The sequence below is a fragment of the Nasonia vitripennis genome, chromosome 5, assembly GCF_009193385.2.
Source record: "Nasonia vitripennis strain AsymCx chromosome 5, Nvit_psr_1.1, whole genome shotgun sequence".
In the NCBI taxonomy this organism is placed as follows: domain Eukaryota; kingdom Metazoa; phylum Arthropoda; class Insecta; order Hymenoptera; family Pteromalidae; genus Nasonia; species Nasonia vitripennis.
The window spans coordinates 10,670,408-10,691,789 of record NC_045761.1 but is presented as its reverse complement, the minus strand read 5'-3'; the positions used below and the strand labels follow the sequence as shown (position 1 = coordinate 10,691,789).

Sequence of the window (21,382 nt, the reverse complement as noted above, 5' to 3'; positions counted from 1 at the left end):
TTCTATGGAAACGTGTATTTCACAGGAAGCGGTAAAATAATAAGTGAATCAATAAATCAACTCGGCAAATTTATCTGGATAAATTTAAAGTCGGTATATCGATATCTCATGCTCAACTGTTCGGTCTGTGAAAACAGTTCTAAAGCTGGTCCTGTATATACGTTGCTAGCTATACATGCAGCTTAGTATTATAAATGACGCAGGCGAAAAAAGGATCGAGCGATGCGAAAAAAATCGCGGAAGCGCGAGAAGCCTGTCATCACCTCGCGCTAATTAGTCTTTCCAAAGCGCTGCAGTAGCCATTTCAGCTACTCGACTCATCTGAAGTGTAGTCGACTCTCTCGTTATACTCTCTCTCTCTCTCTCTCTCTCTCTCTCTCTTTCTCGCGTCGAGACATTATTTTGCATTTCCCGGCTTGTCCGTCGTTTTTCTATGTTTTTCCTCTGGCACCTTCGCAACTCGCTCTTTAAAGCCAAAACTCTTCCTCAGAGATTCGCTGTCCTCGCGAGAGATCATCGAAATTCAAGCGTCCGATTTTTCCGCACTGCTCAGCGAAAAATTTCGTGCAAAAAGAGTACGGTATATATAAGTAAGTCGGCGCGCTGCGTAGTTCTTCATTCCTTTCTTCGCTTTATCTTCCTCTCCGGTTCCCCCGAGGACGCAGCGCTCGGTTAGACGTCGGCATAATTATATAGACGCACTACGCGTTAGCCATGCCGGCAGCAGCTGGATAATGTTCCTCATAATTCCCGACGCTCTCTCTCTCTCTCTCTCTCTCTCTCTCTCTCTCTCTCTCTCTCCCTGCTCTCCTACTCTCGGCCAGACTGCATCTTCCTTTGTCTCTCCTGTGCTTCTTCTCTGCCGCCTCGGCTCGTTTATGAGTCCGGTAATCTGCGCAAGAGAGAGATGCTGCTGACGTTCCTCCTTTGAGGATTTCCTTAGTCGGAGCTCGGTGTTCTTGGCTTCTTTTGCTCGGCGATTGTCGGGGAGTGTGCAGGGGTTATAAAATTTTTGAGTGCTCAGGTGCAGTGACGTTGTCGTGTGACTCTGGCTTTTGATAACGCGAAAGGGGGCAGATGAACTCAACTCACCAGCTTTTGTGGAATTAACCGTCGTATATATATTCCTTGAGAAAATGTTCTCAAGATACAAGTTGTTGCAACAGGCCTTATGTTAGACACGCATGAGCACAAAATATAACGAGGCGGTGCCTTTGTCTACTGTCTAATCGATATCGTATATATCTCCGCGTCAAAACTAACGAAGTCTTTTTCATACATCTCACGCGTTTCTTGCCATCCACACACCCACACTGCGCAACGATCGATAAACAGCACACACAGTAAACAATAAAAGCCGCACGTCGTTACGTCGAAAGAATCTCCGTCTCCCGCTCGTCGACTGCCTCCTGAGCAGCCCGATAACGAGGAGCGATAATAATAAAGCGAATTATGGTGCGCGCAGCCGTTTATTCGGTCCAACAACCTCTGGGCTTATTGCCACAACGCGGCCGACGTTGCATCGCGCAGCTGATTTTTCCTCGGCTACAGCGCAGGTTTAGTGTGTACGTGTATATACCGGATCGAGGATCAAATGTCCAAGCCGAAGCTTTGAGCGCCAGCGATCGATTGTTTTTTCTCTAACACTGACGAGGCGACGATGGCAGCCAGACGAGCTTTCATTTTTATCGGCGGCTTAACGGCTGGCCCTGTAAACGCGAGCTTTTATTGTATCGATGACGGCTTTTATTTACCCGAAAAAGGGTGGCTCATGCGGACGGACGACTCGTATAGGCCGGGAGTTCATTATCGGTCCACGTGTATATTTACGGGAATCACTTTTTTATGTGCCTCTCGCCCTCGCGCAGCACAGGGCGCGCATTGATTTATTTAGTCGTCATCGTTGGTTTGTAAGCCCTTTGTCAAAAAGTTTTATCGTTTCTATAGCAGATGAAACATTTTTCATGTATCTATCTCAATATCTCGATGAATGAAGTTCCGTACTATCCACGCGTAATAAATCGCCAGAACGAATTGCGTCACGTAATTCCCGGCCTCGTAGTCTCACGCGGCGAGTATAATTTCGCGCGAGCATATCACGGAGGATTAAACTCCTGGCCTGCAGCAGCTCTCGAACCAATTATTTCGACTGCGCGTTTTTAAAACCTCGTCCCGCGGCTAACGCGCAAATAACGCTATCAGAGGCCGCAAGAAAATTACGAGAGTATAATCCTCTTGCCGACTCTCGTTAAAACGAAAAATCTAATTGAAAATTTCACGATCCAGGTGAATTCCGAGTTTCCGCGCGACGACGCGCGTCTCGAGACCCATCAATCGCGCGTTACGAATAAATTAGACTCGCGAGTGCGCGCAGCTTTAAAACTCCAAGTTCGCGGCTGCTGTTGCTGCTGCTGGGCAAATCGATTCCACGACACGCGCGCGAGAGGGAGAGAGCGAAAAAGTTGGCGAGCGAAGGTTAAAATGATCGGCGAACTTTGACAAACGAGTCGCGACGGCAGCTGCGATGCAGAATCGGGCTCGTGTGTGCCGTCGACGAGCAGGGAGAGGGAAAGCGACGAGCTCAGCGATATTCCTCTTTGTAGTATATCATGCCTGGGTGAATCGAGTGGGTGGATTCCATATTTTTGGAGCATATAGCGCAGGATTGCTTGATTTGTGCGCTCGACGGCCTGATAAGATTAAGTACAAAGGCTGCGCTGTACTACGTTTGAAGTTATATCTGTTACACCAGCTACTCACGAGTCGTAAAATTTAATCGATCTCGATAGATACGTTGTCACTGGGGAAAAATCCCTGCAGAGCATTACCAGTGGTAGTCGGGCGAAGCAGAGCGAGAAAGCCTAGACTGCGACGAGCCAAGTGTATTTGTATAGGCAGTAGGGGACAAAGTGAGAGAGAAACAGGCAATCGATGATTATGAGCCTCCGTGACGGCTCTCGGAGATCGGAGAGGAAAGGAAAACGAAGTGCAAGGCACGCGCCGAGCGGAAGAATTTTTCGAGAGAGCTCCATTCATTTCGCCGGCATTTCCGGGGACTCTTGAGAAATGGTGCTCGTTACGCTCTCGGTCCCTTGAATAGTATCGAATCCTCGGGCTCGCCTTATCTGACTCTCGGGGCTAGCTGGCTGGCTCCCTTACTCGCCTATTTTCGCGAATAAAAAGACGAGGAAGGGAGACGACGGCGACGGCGGCAGGTCCTTTAATTGCGAGAGCTCGGGAGCGAGTTTCGATGGAGCGAGTCTGGCTATTGCGCGAGCTATTAAACACTGTACTCTCCGAAGAAACGATCTCTTTGTTCGCGTATTCTTGCTGAAACGACGAGAAGTCAATAAAAGGTTTCGATCGAATTATCGGGGCGAATCTTTGATGGGTTTTCATTTTATACCGTTAGTTTTTGCTGTCGGTGGAAAAACGGGTGCTTTAATGAAAGTGATAAGTTTAAAATGCAATATTTTCGAATAAACCCTAGTCCACCGCGCTTTTTTCGGCAGTCCCGCAGTCATTGCTCCTCATTAGTCTGCTGACTTGGCAAATAGAAGGAACTTATGCGTTATATACCCGATCGCGACGGGGATCTTCATATATTTAAATTAAGGAAACTCCTCTGAAGATCCAACGCCTCGCGACCTCGATTCTTCAGTAAGAGAGAGGGAGAGCGAAGTGGGGATGAAGGTGACGAGTTCAATTGTTGGAGGCGCGGCGATCGTCGCCCGGCAAAGCCGGTAATTAAAATTAATTCGTTCAATTTTGTTTGGTCGACTGGAGGTGCGAACGGAATTGCAGTTTTAATTGGCTTGGATAATTGGAGATTGATTAGTAATATAAGGGCCTTCATCGCTTGTTTCATTTGATTGAATTCATTCGTTTAAGAAAAAAGATAAAGGATTTGCGTATTGATCCAACTCCATACTTTATAATTTGCACAATATTATTTTACTCTTGAGAATGATCGCTTTTTTTATGTATGGTTAAGCATAAGATCCCGCGTCCTGAGTTGAGGTCTCTTGCCGTCATGGAGATACATTATTTTACATTTTCAATTTATTTTTTTTTCTCTGGACAATAATGAGGAATACAACCAAGCCCAAGTCTTATAGAAAATGTCATCAACAGGGTCGTTTAGCGCAGCTCTCGGGAGAAAAAAGGCTGCGACCCTCGAAAAGTCGAGTCCAGCAAGGAAAAAATGTAAAACCCGAATGTCAAGAGGGTTCTACATTGCTGGCAGAGGTCACAGCGAAGAGCAAAGAAAGCACAAAAGCTCGACCTTGTGGATCGCATCCTTTCCGAGCGACTTTACCAACACGCACGCATCGATTTGCAATGCAAATTCTGCATGCGGAACTGCGAAACGTTTCCCCCTGCTGTACACCGCGTGATTCGGCTAAATTATATACGCGGCGATGCTAATTGCTTGGCCCGAATTATAAAGAAGGGCTGCTTATAAACGTTGGGAAAAAATGCTCCGAAAATTCCCGACGAAACTGAAGATCAAGCTTTATTCTTCGCACACATACGAATCCGCGCATCTTATCGCATTCGCAACCTCACTTTCTCCCGCCTAAGCTGACAATAAAAAATTACTCGCTCTCGTCGCGTATAACTTTTCAATTCAATAGACTCTCCTCGTCGCTCTCCCGCAAGCAGCGCCGCGCGTCAAGTCTCGTAGACAAGAGTCATAAGGCGAAGCACACGCGCAGGCTCTTTCTCCTCCGGTTGACAATATTTTCGGTGCCAGACGACTAGACTGTGTGCGAGAGAAAGAAAAAAGATGAAAAACTCGAGCCTATTCATGCCGGAGCGCGTGAAATACGAGCGCGATGTAGTATCCGATAACGCGCGGATGGGACCGCGCTATCGCGCAAGAGAGAGAGGGAGAAAGTGAATCTTCCTTCTCTCCATTCTCGAGGACTAAAAAAGTCCGGGGAGGAAAAGCGAGACACTTGTATGTATGTATATACACGTCGGAGCGAGAGGGAGAGTACAGGAGACGCGTCGTTCCCGGGATTGCGGGGGTGTCGGTAGGCGTCAAAGGCGGGCCAAGTCGAGAGTGAAATTCGCGCCGACTGTTTCGATGACGGGTTGTTTATTGCGTGCTGAGTATTCGCATTTGGTCGGGTCGTCTTTTATTTATCGTGTCCTTATCTTTGTAAATTATTCAGTAGAAACTTTCTACCCGAAGCTACTTGCTTGAATAACGGAATCTTGATCGAGGTGAAATTGAATTCGTCGAACAATCAACGTGGCCAAAACGGCCAGTACTCCGGCTCCTAAAACGCAGAATTATGCATCCCTGAAAGTACACACGGAAATCCGTGGAAAACAAGCTTCGGGGAAAACTAGCGCGGAGAAAGTGCGAAAGTGATTAAAACCAGGCTGAACTACTAACAGGCTAGTCGTGTACTATGAAACACAGAGTGCGCGTCGGTGCGTCGTCCCAAAAGTTCCTTAAAATTTTCATTCCTCGACAATATAATAATTAATCTCGCGGGTCGGCGCGAAAACTTGGCGTTTACTCATCTAATATTCAATTTGCGCGCGAAAAACTCGCCCGGCTTCGTCGCAGAGACCGAAACGAGGGTTATATATACCCGTGCCAGCCGCAGCGGGATCTTCAATTATGCAGGGATCGAAGCTACGCGGCAAATCTCGTCTGCTCCCGAGCTGTGGTCAATCGCGCGCGCTCTGCAAGCTCGGAAATTCCGTGAAGGGCCTATGCTGCTGCAGTGCGGACGTACGCGGAAGGGAAACAAGCTACGGAATTGCCACTTGGCTGTGCTGTTGTACTAGTGCGAGGGATGAGCTTGTTTATACGCGCGACGAGAAAGCAGCTTGAGATACTGCGCGCGTGCGAAGTTCAGGCGTTGACTAAGACCGTACTTACAGTCTGAAGGTGAAGTGGAATGTCTTGTAGGAAGCAATGGAAAGGAATATGGTATTTTTGAAGAAAAATTTATACGAGATGATTAATGGTTCATGAATAAGAAGGATCTTCTCGAATTACCTCGATTTGAGAGAGTAAAATACTGTGAAAACGTCTCTATTCAAATAAAAAAAATCCGGCGCAAAGTGAAGCTGATGCGTCTACGTTGATTCGCTGCGCCGAGGAGTGACGAAAAGTTCGCGCTCGCTTACGCAGGGAACGTTAAAAATTTACGCCCTTAAAAGCCAGGAGTAAACCGAAACGCCTACAGCGAAGAGCTTGCGCGCGGAAAAAACGCTGCGAGCGAGCGGCACTCTAACGCAGGCGGTGGTCTTTGTGTGGGCTCCGAACCACGCAGGGAGCGCATTTTCACTGGCGGAAAAGGAGCGCGCTTTTAGCGTGATTATAGAACGTGGATTATTGGCTAGAAATTAATAGTTCGTATTTTGATTGATGATGCGGTTATTTTAGTAATACCTTCAGTGCAAAAGTCGAAGTAAACGACGAGCGCGCTTTCGTAAAAATTCACGAGTAAAAACTCGCAACTCGCAACTGCCGTTAAATCCAATCAACAAACTATCGCGCAGCGCTTCGCAGGGGACAGCGTATATGTATATACACATCGCATTACTTATACAGTTATTATAAATTCCTGCCTTCTGGCTAGTGCCGCTGTACGATAACAGCGCGAAACAAGCTTCACGCAGCAGCCCTACAGCGGGGAAAACAACAAGGCGGTGAGAGTAGCCTTACAAGAGGTGGAGGGAGGATTTCAGAACAGGTATTAACGCAAATAACGATAAACGCCGAGTAGCGGAGGAGGAAGAGGTAAGAAGCACCGAGTCCCTCCGGAGCTTGCTGCTCGGGGATAATAACGCGCCACAATGCCGTCAAGTGGAGGAGGAACTCGAGCGCGAGAAAAGGGCCGCGCAGCAGCAGCAGTGAGAGAGGGAAATGGGGAATTTGCGCGCGATATACACCTCTCGACGACGACCTTTCTGGATTCGCTGCAGCTGCTTCTTTTTTGTTCTTCTCTTTTGTAGACAAGCGGCTCCCGCGCGTGCACTATTTCCGTAGCTGCGCCATAACCCCGCCGCGACCTTCTCCCTTCGCTTTCTTTTTTTTTGTATTTTTGAACGCGCACGGGGATGTTTTCCAAGTCTCCCGTGTTAATTCGTACCGGGCTTTGCCAGGCTTTATTTTTTGCTTTCTTAGGCGAGACCGTTTACGCGCCGAGCAAAAAGTTTTTTTATGGAGATTTTATGAACGCAATATCAGGTGCCCGCGCGCTCGCAATGACCGCCCTCGCAATTTCGGCTAGTTGAGAGTTGGTGCTTTTTTTGGGCTGAAGTATGAAAATATTTTTTTAAATATTAAGGCGTCTTTTCAGTTTGACATTTGATGAAAGCGTCTGTATTGAAAAAATAATAAAAGCTTTAATTAATTACGCATTTAATTGTGCGATTTAACGCGATTAAAAATTCGATGTATAGTGGCTCGCACGTGTAATGAAAACGCTGTTCGCGGCTTTCATCGCCGTTGTATCTCGTCCCTCGATTTCTAGGCCGCTTATACAACACCGACACTCGCTCTTTCCACTCAGCATTTTATAATTCCGTTGACGCGAGAGACCAGCCCAAGACAAAGCACGGGCTCTGAACCAGTTATACACTATAGAGCGAGTGGCTGGAGTGTATAGCCGAAAGGGGCAGACGTAGGCATGCGCGTGTTATATACACAGGGCAGGTAGCCGCAGCCGACCAGGAAACGAGCCGCCTGTAAATTATGGTGCCTCTTGAATGCTGCCGCTGGACCTACGATACATACATGTATACTATACCCACATGCGCGGGCGCGAGCGCTTTATTTATCGCTCGAGCCCTCGAGCTGTTGCAGCCTCCGGCGCGTCACTCTCTATGAAATAAACCCTTCCCTTAGCGGCTCTATCTACTTTCGCTCCTTTTTTTCCAGCCGGGGACTCTTCGTTTTTTCGAGGCTGCTGCTGCATCCTTCGGGGAGATCTTCAGTTGAACGAATTTTCACGTGCTGCGGACGTTTCCTCGCGATTGCTCTTTTCTCGCGAACTTTTTATCTCCCGGCTTGTTTCTGTTTAACGCTGGCGTTATTCAAATGTCCGCGAGCTGACGCTGAATGAAGTCCTGGCTTCGCAGTGGAAGAGCTGCGGGTATAGTCGGACGCGGTTTATTTTTCCGCGTCGTACTTGACATAATTTTCTTTACAACTACGTAAACGCAAATTATGCAATTTGAATACGGCTTTGTTGAAAAAATAAGCTTCTTCTAAAGAACTATGCGGACATTACCCGTATCATTCAAAGTGCAGCCCTCGTGCCTTCGTCGTATAAGAACATCAGCCCACCTATATAACTGATCCTTTGAAATCCATGAATAGCCAAAATCACAATCACCTGCGGATTCCCCGCAAAGCCGCCAACGCTCATCTCTCGGATCCCATTAAGTCATCGGACGCGCAAAAACTCGAGTTAATTTCTCTTTGTCGTCGCACCGACCTCCTCCTTATTCCAAAACTTACTCAACCCCTCCGCGCGACACTCTCTCTCTCTCTCTCTCTCTCTCTCTCTCTCTTTCCCTTTCACGCGCGTGCGCAGCTGTCCGTCTCAGCGTACACTCCTAATTACCTACCCCGTCTGAACCTTAATTAATGCTATTCCTTTAAAGGCTGCGCGAACCCTGCTGCTCTCCACTACTATGATTGTTACGAGAGATGCGTTGATCGGGGGCTTGCATAATTTAGCGAAAGTCGTTCTAACGCACCCTCTCGCTTTCGCTCGTCAGTATGTATGGTAATGTTGTGAAAAGGGCTGTAATATACGCGGGGGATCTTCGGGATGAAGTTTTAGCTTGCTCTCAGGCTCGCTGGCTGCTTTTTTGGGTGAGCCGAGAGGGATTATGTGGCGTGATCGCGTTGGAAACTTTCCGAGTTTTCTTGAGGGCAGCTGTTATGTAGTTCGCAACCGGCGCAGTTTAAGCTCGAACGGCACGTTGTTTTACGCGGTATATCCGCTAATTGGACACGTTGGACGGTTGAGCTGCTCGCTGCGATGTTTCATCCGCAAAAAACGGGATTATTCGATTAAAGTTTCGAATGCTGTAGCCTTTTTCGCGGCGGTCTATACAGATAGGGCTTTGATTGATTTCTTCGCTGTACAGAGAATACCAATTATCTCTTGTAGACGCGCGTGTTTGCTCAGCGCGCGCGCGCGTATAACGCACACGGGAAAAAGACCAGAAAGAAATCGGCTCTGGCAAATTAATTTTTCGTTATGAAATCAGTGGATCTCGAGGCAGCGGTTTAATTTTCAATTATCGAAGAACTCGCGTGATACCGCTTCGTGGAAACTTTCATGTGTTGGTATGTATAGACGATTCCTATCTGCGCTGTCGATAAAGGCTGAACGTGGATTAGCTTTTGTTTGACTCGTGCGGAAGTTCACGCCGGGATGCAAGAGCAATTCAAAGTAGATCATGGGAATAAAATGCAAAAATGCGCGTGACTAGCTTCAGTCACGGCTCCGCTGGCACTTTCCGCGATCGAGCTGCTCTCGCACACGTGTTCACGCAAAGCGACGAATCCGTGCCTTCAGCGTCAGAAGCTCCTTTGCCGCAGCGCGTCTCAATACCAATGCCTTCGTTCGAACTGACGCTTTCTCTAGCCGAGGGGAAGCTATTTCAGGCGGCTCTCTTTATGCTGTGCTTGTGTAGAAACGCGGATCGCCGAGGGGAAACTCCACGCGGTAGCATCTGCCCGACTGTGCACAGGCTGCGAATCATATTCGTCGACGGAAAAGATTTAGGGGGGAATATTCGTGAATTCGGAGAGATATACGTACGTTGATTTTACGTCGAACCTAGAGCTTCTATTGGCGGGCTCGTTTGTCTCTTAAGAAATAGGGGCAATATAACGTTTTTATGGATTTCGAACTGTAGTCGCGTTGTGCGGTTTTAGGTGTATATGTTCTAAGTAATTCGGAGGTATCTACTGAAATCAGATGCCTTGCTATTAAAAAAAAGTGTCATATTTCATGGTGGTGACGCATAACGAGCCCTGATCAAATTTTTGCACAGCTATTGATGAGAAAATTAGATGCGTGTTTTCGTGCGCGAGTCTGAAGCTATACAGATGTTTTTTTTGTGAACCGAGCATGATATTTCATTATTATACGGAATACGTTAATCGACTTTTGATAATCGATTCGGTGAAGTATGCGGGGAATCGCATATTTTAATAAACGTCCATGCGTATATAATAGTGTAACGTCGCCCGGTTTTCGCCTTCGTTTTTTTTCTCTTTTCTAAAAAAAAAAAAAAAAATGTATACTTTCCAATCCTCATGCGAAGCAGCGCATGTTTACACCAGATGTGTATACGAACGCTTTCCTTTCCCGAGACACAAATGGCTTTACGATAGCTTCGGTCAGTAAACCGATCCCTGCGTTTTGTTTTTCACCGCGTTTGGGGACAATCTCTCACAGACCCTTCTAGGAAGGTCTAGCAATAAAACTCAAGTGGTCTCCGCGTCACCCGGTTTGTTTTAAGATAGGAGTATACTTCTTCGGAAAATCCCGGCATGTTGTTTACTTCTCTAAAAACTATGCACGCTGTGAGGCGGATGCAAGTTATAAAAAACAGATAGCACCCTACTTGTCCCCAGTTCTACGACTCAAAGCTCTGAGAAATTTTTGGAAAGGACGGAAAACGGACGATCTTATCTGCCTGCAGCCGCGCGGGTACACTTAAAATCGGAACCTCTCTCTTTTTGTACCCTCAAGCAAACACCCAAGCTATTCCACCCCGCTGTTATAAACCCAAAAATAGAAAGTTTCTTTTCCGCATATTCCTCCTTTTTCTAACAAATAGTTGCTTAATTATTAAGAATTATTATTAAAAATTAACATTTAACCTAGACATAATGTTAAAAATGAGTTAATTACAAGTATTGCATAAAGCATACTGAAACTTAGCTAAACCTTATCATACAAAACCCATATAACAACAATAAGGTAGTAATTGCCAAATTCATTGTTAGTTTATAAACAAACGATATGAAAATTTTAAAGACCTCAACACATCAGAAGTTATATCAGAGCATCTAAAGGTTTAGCAGTTTATTATTATTAATATTATATTAAATCAATTTTTATTTTATCAGTAGCAACTATTTGTTATAATACTTATTGTAAATTATTTATAAGTTAGAAATTAGACTGCGTAAACGGACTGAGCACCTCAATAAATCTTACTTGTGATCATTAATGATGAATTAAATCATTCGTCTTTCACTAAGAAGGGGAAGGGCGGATAAAACGGCGCATAGGCAAATGCGATTTTCTCCATAAAAACTATTCACACCACATTAAAACATTCATAATTAGCAATATTATAGCCAATATTTGTATAAGATTGTTTAACAACGTATTCTTAAACATAAACATTAAATAAATGTTCATTTACAACATTTATACTTATTTTATTTAAAATCTACACTTAAATGTAAACAATTTTTGCTAACAAGATAATAGATAAACAAATCTTTATTAATACTAATAACTCAATCTATGAAACCATGTTTTAAACAATCTTTTATAAATATCCAATTTTCAATTGTAAATGGCACAAGCGTCGCCATCTGTCTCAGGGACGGAGAACCTATCTTGACTTCTCCCCCGGAAAATTTAGTTAGAGTAGGGGGTCTTCAGACCCAAGCGTAGAAGGAGCCCTCGAGGAAGCTCTCTCTCTATTGGAAAATCCTCCAAAAATCTCTCGAAGAGGGAAATAGAGGGATGGGCCAAAGGTTACGAGTATCCTCGAGTTGACACTCAAAATCACTCCGGTCCCGGCTCTCAGTGAGTTCAGAAGCATTTTACAATTACGCGCTCAGTCCGCTCCTCCAAAATACTACGCGCTTAGTCCGCACTCTACAATTTTTTAAAACATTTTTACGCGCTCAGTCCGCACTTTTATAATTTTGTACGCGCTCAGTCCATAATTTTATAATTATACGCTCTCAGTCCGCATCGAAACATATATTTTTTTTTACTGCGCTTAGTCGGCAAGTTTTATAAATTACATTTTCGCACTTTGTCTGCCTACATTATAAAGAGAATTTTACTACTTTTACTTACTAAATAAATAATAATCGTGTGTTTTTCTGAAATATTACGAGTTTTTATTTAAACATTTATTACGCGCCTGCTCTCCAATATATTTTATCGCTGAAAAATATTACTCTGTGTGAGTTACTACAAGGGTCCATAGTCTACAGTCCAAGGTACACCGTTCAAAAGTAAGTAATCATTTTATATTGACCTCTACTCTCTTGAAACAATTTCTTTCTTTGAATGCACCACTGCGTGAATTAGAATCGTTTCTATCGCTAGAACGTAGAGTCAAGTGCCGGTTGACTAATAATTTTTATACCTAGTGTTGCTAAAAGATAAATTACAAATTTTGAAGAATACTCTGTGATTCAAATTGCCAATCGGGATATCTGTCCTGTTAATTACAGTTTTTAATACAGAATATTAAAATTGCGAATTTTCTCCCCTATTTTATAAAAAACATACTAGCTTTGCAAGTGATTGTTCAGGACCTGTGCCTGTTTAGCAGTCACTCCGAAGTTAGTCAAACCTTTTTAAAATAAAAACTTATACAATTGAACCCCTTTGGTTAGATTTTATTTAACTTTTGATAATAAATTAAAATAGCTTTCTTTTCTTTTAATAAACACTCCCGAATAACATCACTCGCGACTAGCTCATCCTTACCTATTTGCCGCAACGCAAGGGTAGAAAGGAGTGACGTACTTCTTAGAAGTTTTCTACCGAGAAAATTTCCAAGATTAAAACGAACGAATTTGGTTCAAAAGGGCTAAATCCGACGTAACAAATTTGGAGGCCCCGGAGGGATGTTCATGAAGCGGTACTGAAAAAAAAACTGTTTCAGTGGCATCCACGTCGCGTAGTGAAAACGGGATAGACAACTGTAATTAGTACCTTAAGTACTACTACAGTGATTTTCGCGTCGCTTTCGGGAAATTTTATAATACATTTCATTTTTTTTTGTGATTGCACAAGGTTACATTTCGAATAACTTAGCTAATATTACATATCATTATTTTACAAAGTTCGAATAATTTAAAGGAATTTTATACAACGATTTACAAGCTAAGTTATAGAAACATTACTCTTAGTTTAGCTATATGGGTTTAGTACTTCCCAATTTATAAAAAAAAGCTACAGTGGAGATTCAGGAGAAAATAAGTCGAAAATTATACGACTTGTACTCTCTTGAGAATATTCACAATAAGGATAGGAAAAATTATATTTCTATAAGTTTAATAAAGTTTAAAAAATTCTTATGAAACAATACGTATGCAATTTATAAACAATTACATTATATTCGGGTATTTGAAAGTACATTTTAATTAAAAAAAAAAAAACAGAAAAATATATATATATATTTTTGAATAATTTGGTTAAATTTTAATTTTTCTAAATAATTTTTCTCGCTGCAAATAAACCGTGTTTATATATATTATTTTCCTTTCCTTGATATTCCAAGTAGGCTAAATTGTCGCTTGACGCCTTTACGGAACGAGTGATTTAATTCTGGCTCTGCGAAGAATCGAATATCCTTTTCAACTGGCGTTTTGCTTCGTGCCGAATGTAGTTGAAATTCCACCAGCCTTACACTTTTCCTTGATTCCAAGTAGGCTGAATTGTCACTTGACGCCTTTACGGAACGAGTGATTTAATTCTGGCTCTGCGAAGAATCGAATATCCTTTTCAACTGGCGTTTTGCTTCGTGTCGAATGTAGTTGAAATCCTATTAACTTTATTCATATTTCCCTTTCGTATATCGATTACTGAAGCCTATTTTAATTCAAGAGGTTGAGTAGCGAGAATGATTATTTAATTTTGTTTTTTTCTCTCGGTTAAAAATAAGAAATTTTTTTTTTTGATTAATTTACGCAATGGTAGAAAGGAGTGACGTACTTCTTAAAAGTTTTCTACCGAGAAAATTTCCAAGATTAAAACGAACGGATTTGGTTCAAAAGGACTAAATCCGACGTAACAATAGTTATGGCTTGCATTATAAAAAATGTGATGCGAAGACAAGCCACGTTGGCATTACTCTTTTCTTTAATTAATTGAATCCGACGGACCTCTCAGCTCATCGCGAAAGTTTTAATTGAATTTATATGGAAGGATCATTCGGAGTCTATATAAGAGCTGATCGAATATTTTAGAATAGCTGTTCATATTCATCGGAAATCTCAATCAATCGTTTATCAATGCGACGAATCAAGTATCAGTATTGCTACTGACGTTGTGTAGCTTATTTTTATAATTTCGAGAGAACAAAAGAGAAAAAAATTCTGAAATTGCGGGAGATTGAAATGCCTGTAAAAATATGATTCCATCACTGTAACATTTTTACGTCGATATTTTGCCGTAAAAAATGCAGATTGAAATAAAAGATTCCGAAAAAAGGACTGCATATGTATCCTATTTTACGAGCAATTTTCTAAAAAGAGAAAATGTACGTTTTACGTATTTTTAACAACTTCGTTTGCATACAATCGACTCTCTCCATCGCCGGGGAAATTTGCATTCGCATTACTAAATAAGTCATAGGCTCAAGGCAGGTTTTAGTGCACCTTAACTCGCACTAAAGCAAACACATATATATTTCCAGGGAGTGACGAATAACCGGCTCGTAATATGAATGACCTCAATTTTTAACCCGCTGTTTTATGCTAGGCTCCACGCGCTTGTGTCATAATTTCACCTGTTTGTTTGCAAAAAAGTTTATTTTACGGCGAGTGTGCCTAGATGAAAGAGCGGACGGTTGAAATTTTTATTTTGACACACAAACTTGCGGCACAAGTCCACTTTTATTTCCTCTCCGCTTTGATTAAACCGCGTAAAGCCGGCAAAGCGTATATTCGCTCTAATGTTTTCGTATAGTTTATAATGACGCTACCGTTTTAAAACATTTTTACGGACAATATTCGGGGGTTTCTCTTACGCGAGAGAGGTTCTTTTAATTAATTACTCGAATGTATAATACGCGTGTTTTAAATATTTCTTACTCGACGTATGTATACAATTTTTAAAGAAGCAATGTAATCGGCTTCGAATAATTCTTTCTGCACTACGCGCTGTCAACCTTTTCCGTCCTTTCCACATAGCTATAATCAAAAATTATCCTCGCTCGAAACACAATCGTCAGAGCAGTCTCTCTCGCGGTGAAAATCGCGCTGCCGACAAAACCTAATTACGCGAGAGAAGCAGGAGGGGGAGAGCGACGAAGAGGCGGAATGACAATTAACTTGGCTGCAGGGACTCTGTCACTTGGTAAGCGCGAGGCGTCGCGGACGATTGTCACTTAATTCGTTTTAACGACGCCGCACGCGAGCCGCAGGGACTCACGTGACTGTTCGTCGTTGCGAGAAAGAGAGTTGCGGAGCGTCAGGAGGAGGTAAACGCATGGAACAGTGTGTGTGACGATGTTTGCGAGCGAATTGCGTCTTTGCTTGTGTTTTGGGTAGGAGTGGGCCACTTTTGTCAAGGCTGCTTTCCTTGAGGCGTAGTTGTCGTGCATGTTTACAACGATTCCGCGATCCTCGAACTAAGAGTCTACGCGAACAATTCTTCAATTTTCTGTCGATAAGATATACCTACAATTATTTCTTCACTGCCTTATCTGCCTGCATAACTCCTTATAGCTGTCAAAATAACCAAAAAAACTTTTTTCAAAAGTGAAAACCTTGGCAAGAGAAAGACTAATAAACGTAGTAAATCTCTAAATATTAAAATGTCAAGTAAATATTTTTTGCTATACGCATTAAGATATCATTTTTTGGGAAAACTAATTTTAACTTTAATTTTATATCTTAATGCGTATAGCAAAAAACATTTACTTGACATTTTAATATTTAGAGATTTACTACGTTTATTAGTCTTTTTCTTGCCAAGGTTTTCGCTTTTGAAAAAAGTTGTTTTGGGAGATTCCACATCTTTTACAAAGCATATCCTCCTTGCTATTGCACTTCATGAAATCTTGATCTATTCGATAGGCAATAGGCTACTTTTGCTTTAGACATTGATCGCATCGCGCATATAATCGTATAGCATTATTATATGCATATAATCGCGTGTGTCGCCGAGTAGCAGACGAATGTCGGTAAAGTAGATGAACCACTTTAACCACTGGTGTATAATACCTAACCTCACCGGAAGTCACGTGACCGGAGGAGACGAAAAAAATCGGGAGAGGATGGAAACTCTGAACGAAAAGAAATATACCGAGCAAATTTTCAACTTGCCATATTAAGTTAATAACTTAATATTTTTTGATGAATCTTTTTAATCATGAAAGATTAGGTTAATATATTCAAGTAGATACCAACAGATTGCGCATACGCGCAATAGTAATGATTTAAATGCTCTCGAGATTTTTTTTAAGGTTAAGAAAACCCAATTTCAAAGTATATAGAGTTGCGCCGTCAACAAATCGTACTTCGTACTTTTCTTGCCAGCGCGGCACTGTCGCGCCCCTTGATTAATTTCGAATTATAAAAATATTTTGGAAACTGGAGGGAGGAATCTCTTCGTCAGAATATTGATAGCTAGGAGCTGCACACTTTGAATTTCATTTTCCCTCGTCGCAACGACTGTACCCGCGCGCCCTCATTGACACTAAGAACATTAGGGGCTAAGTAAGCCCTAACTGCACTTCTCCTCAGCGCGAGCGACAACTTCCCGGCAGCGCGACAATCGGCATGCAGATCACGGGCCGTAAGTGAGTCACTTATATATACATACCGAAGGCACAGGGCCGAAAATATCGGATAACGAGATAAAGTTTCTCTCCTCTCCCGCTACTTGCTTGCGTCTCTCTCTTTCGAGCCACTTAACATTGATATTCCGCGAGGGCGTTCGTCTTAATGCACGCCTTTTGTCTCTCTCTCCCCGAGAGTGAGAGCGGGAGGTTCAGCAGTATGCGATTTCCAGCGTCGCGTTGGACGACTACCGGGGAATAAATTGCTCCGGAGATGCCGTTCGCTTTTTTTGCTTTTCAAGGAAGCGCGCAGAGGACGCTCTACTGTTAGGTTGCTTTTGTCGGGGACTGAGGGCTTTCGAGAGACTGATAAAGGAGTGTCTGCTGATTTATGCGGAACGAAGGAATCGCTGTGCAGACGCGGTTGTATTATGATGTGGCACCATTTTGCATGTAAGCTACTTTCGATTAAAAAATCGTATGTATAAATAATACAAGTGCTGATGTGTGTAGCAGCAGATTAAGACGCGAGATATTTACAAGAGAGAATGATTGGCGCTCATGGCTAAATATTGCTCGTCAATCTTTTTGATTTTTCCAACCCCGATGTACACACCTGTCGGCAGATGTGAGATGGACTTCAGCTGGGAGCGTTATGTGTTTACGTTGCTGCGTTTTTTCTGGCAATATCAAATCAATTTCGAGCTTTCATAAAATTTCAGTTTATCGAACCTCCAATAAAAGTCGCTCGATAACCGATCGAGAATTCATGACGTACTCCATTCCAAATAAATAAAACTGCGAATTAAAACAGCTCTACAAACGCATCTGACAAACAGACAGTCTCTAGAATTACGGCTTGTCAGGGGGCGAATTTCCCAGTGCCTCAGACCCAATAACCCGCGCATCCGCATCCCGCTTACATAACCCATGCACGCAGCGGGAAGATCGATTGCGCACTGCAATGCAGTCCATGCAGCACCGGTGGTGCACGCACGTATGCGCTCGCGTGGCCCAGTTTCCCTCTTGCTCTCTTCTTTATCGTCTCTCGTAAAAAAGCGCTCTCTCTCCGCCTATTTTTTTCCTATACGATAAATGCGTTAGCGGCTCTTCCCCGCAGTGTCGGGTGTACGAATACCCTAGAAGACGTTATAGAGCTCGTAAACTGACTCCTCTCTGTGCGTGTGTTTCAGGCGCCGCAGCAGCATCCAAGGTCTACGTGGACGCGCTGTCCAGGCTTGCACGGCAGGCTCAGCTTGGTACCTGGGGTGGTTCCCAAGATGTCGGTGAGTACACAACACTTTTCAGCTTTACGACGTAGTTTCTGCGTATGTATGTGTGCTAATGCCTCGGCTGAGATTGTTCGGTAGGTAGGTCGAGCTTTTTACGCGCGGCTGCGTGAGATGAGCTTTCTGGCGAAGTTACACTCGATATCCAGTTGGGAGTAAAGGCGGCTGTAATTTTAACGCGCGTGCGCGTTACTTAAATTATGAGGATCGGCGGTAAATCAAAAATCCTCCCCTTCACACAGGGCCGCATGAAAAATGAACACGAATTTACGTCGTGCGGGTGCGCGCACCCCGCAGCTCATAAATTCTAATCGTAGTCGTCGTATACTGGCCGGAAACGTGCGCTTAGCAGCGATGTCAATGTTAATAATCGCTCGGCACGCAAAACTTGCCTCTCTAGAAAGTTCTCTCTCTCTCTCTCTCTCTCTCTCTCTCTCTCTCTCGCGAGCGTGCGAGCTTGCGCTAGCGGCAGTCAATGTCAGCGTGTCGTAAAATCCGAGTCGCGTACGTGCCCCGCGGGAAAATGAATTTTCGCGACGTGTCTGCAGCCGCCACTATAGCCGTCCGTTTAAGCGCTTATCAAACGCACGTCATACACGTGTAAAGCACGTACACCTATACCGCGTTCCACATAGCTACGAGTGCGAGTATGTATATGTATATAGAAAAAGGGGACGACACGAGATGGGCTTCCCAAGCCAATTTAGCCACCTTGCGGGCCTTTTAAGTGATCGCGGCAGTCTGAGCCGCTTCTGCCTAATGAGATCACATCTCCCGGGTATATAGAGAATAGGGCTATCGGGTCGGCAACCTACTGCAAGTCGAGCTTGCGCTACACTCTTCGTACATGAGAGGAGGAGGTGGCGACGAGCATTAGGAAGCCTTGTTGGGAACTTTCGTGAACGTATGGGCGAGAAACTTCGCTTGCTTTCATTCTACTTCCACTGCAGCTCGCTCGCACGTGAATGTCCATGTATAAGCTTGGACATAGTGTCGTTTGTCGCGTGCGGTTACAGTGGTTTGGTCGAGAGTGCGATTGTGCCGGTTTTTTTTTCTACGCGAATTTCTTTGATGGATCATCGACACTGTATTTTTATGACTACCGTTTATCTCTGCGAAAAAATTTACTTCAGCAAAGAGCAAAAATTACTCACCCGCAAAAAAATTAATTTTCCAAAAAGCACCTGCGTCGCGCAAGCTGCGCCGTAAAAAGCGCGCTTCCCTCGGCCCATCTCCCTCCGGCGAGTCGTTCCTGCGCGAAGCGTCTCCCCCCGTCCAAACTGATTAAAATTGATTAAACGAAAAAACGCCAAGTTTAAAAAAGCCAGAACAAACGCGCAGACCGCCAAACTCCAAAGTAACATCTCGACCTTAGAACCTCGGCACTCGAGACTTTTTCATCACATCGCTCTGATGGGCATCTCCCCCGCCCCTCCGTCGAATTGCTTTGAGTTTGGTCGGCCGACGACACCAACTTTCCCTCTTATCCTCTCCTCTCTTCCTTTAGCGAGGAGCGAGAGAACGAGGGACACGCTGCTCTACGACGACAGCAGCAGGAATCTCTTTTTCCCGCTTGAGGGCCTCGCCTGCGAAATGGGATGGAAGTTCGAAAAAGCCGGAAGCGGCCGTCTCGTCGTCGAGAAATTTAAACTCAATTACGGATAAGATTCCGCTCGCACTGCGCTCGCTCTCTCCGTCTCTCTTTCTGCAGGTTTGTCGCTCGCAAATTTTCGGTAGCATAAAGGCGCGAGCGCGCGCTTTAATTTCCGGTGCGACGCCAAATTTTCCGCGCTCCTGGAGGTAAATGCCTCGGAGAGAGAGAGAGAGAGAGAGAGAGAGAGAGAGAGAGAGAGAGAGAGAGAGAGAGAGAGAGAGAGAGAGTGAGAACAGCCGATGAGATTCTCAGAGCTTTATTTGCAAATTTTTTCACGGCAGTCTGCGCGAATCCGATGATTGAGGAGCTTCCTCCGAATTAGCTTTTTACGAGATTTTCACACTGGATTATTCTGACGATCGGTAAAAATGCAGTGCTATATGGAAATTAAACCGCATCCATACATCAAGTTCGACTTTTGCCTCGTTTTCCCTCGACTGATGCCGCGGCGTTATTACTCACCAATCAATGGGCCGTTCGGTCAATCATTAATATCTCCCCTGCTTTGCAGCGATAATCAAAACAAACCGAAAGCGCTCGTATAAATTCCAGCGAGTAAACACGCCGAGCGGCATCTCATTAGGCAAAAATCAGCGGCGTTTATTTTGCGTCGAGGCGGTCCTCGCCTCGTCAATTGGCTCCGACCACTCGTGTACTCCCCCTCCCTCTCTCTCGTAAATACGAAAATACAGGTGGGAGAAAAGCAACGGTGAACTGCCATATACTTTATTGCCGTGATTTCCGTCGTTGCGCGATGCGACGTGTATAATTTTACGCAGTTATGCTCACGGACAAAGCGGAAATCCGTCCGTCCGCGCACCCCCTTCTCCTCGTCATTATTAAAACGTATTTACACGCCTGTTGGAGCCGACCCTCCCGTGCGCGAGCGCGAACAGCTGTGCGCCATTGTCATGACGTTTTTCGGGTCGCGAGCTCAGCTCTCTGTCCCTCTCGTCTGTTTGCGCAAAACGGGATATTATTGTGCAGAGTACAGAGAGCAAGCTTTTTTTCAAAAACGTCGATGTTATATTTTGTTTTCCCTCCCGGTAACGATTTTTCGCTATTATTAAAGCATTCAGGCCATTCGAATCTCAGCAGAGCTTAATCCAGGCGTAAATTACGATCGCGAATTACGGAACACAACGCACCCTGGCTATCGTCGCGCCTTATCTCCCGGCAGTGTGGTTCTCTTCGGCAAAAGTGAACGCGCGCAGCCAATCGTGCAGGGCACCTGAAAATTCGCGGCAGATTAGGTGCCTCACTTTCCACAAAACTCTCGAAAGCTCATTTAGCCGTTAATTATGTAAATGGATGTTGGTCAGCGCGCATGCGATATCGGCTTGATCTAATCGCGTCGGTGCGGCCCGCGCGCGTCCTTCTAATAGTTGGGTGGCAATTAATTTCCAGTGTGCCGGCCGTACATGCACTTCGCGCGCGGAAAATCTCGATTCGCGAACGAGGTCGATGACCTTTAACGTGCGCGTATGAGGGGGAGGAAGTTGGCTGTTGTCGCCTGACTTATCGCGGTGGTGGAGGGATTATTTTTTTTTGTTCGGTATCTTTTGTTTTGAGTTGCGGTTCTCGTTAATTATTATAATGTACCAGGGGCGATTAGCGTTTTTGATGATATAACGTTATTTATCGAGATGAGCTTGGCCATAAAACCGAACGG

The 21,382-nt window shown here is 44.3% G+C and overlaps 1 protein-coding gene across 2 annotated transcripts in view; it reads left to right on the top strand.

Moving 5' to 3' along the window:
* The window catches only part of LOC100124148 (trichohyalin), a 103,041-nt gene that overhangs the window by 47,585 nt on the left and 34,074 nt on the right, over positions 1–21,382 (top strand). Inside the window, exons 1-2 of one of the 2 annotated variants that reach the window (XM_031931801.2) lie at positions 11,746–12,265; positions 17,961–18,053. Coding sequence is in view for 1 of the 2 variants with exons in the window: in XM_031931800.2 (XP_031787660.1) it covers positions 17,961–18,053 (93 nt within the window). In the remaining variant the exon portion in view is untranslated. Of the gene's footprint in view, positions 1–11,745; positions 12,266–17,960; positions 18,054–21,382 lie in introns of those variants that run through there. The other variant, XM_031931800.2, reaches the window with a different exon arrangement.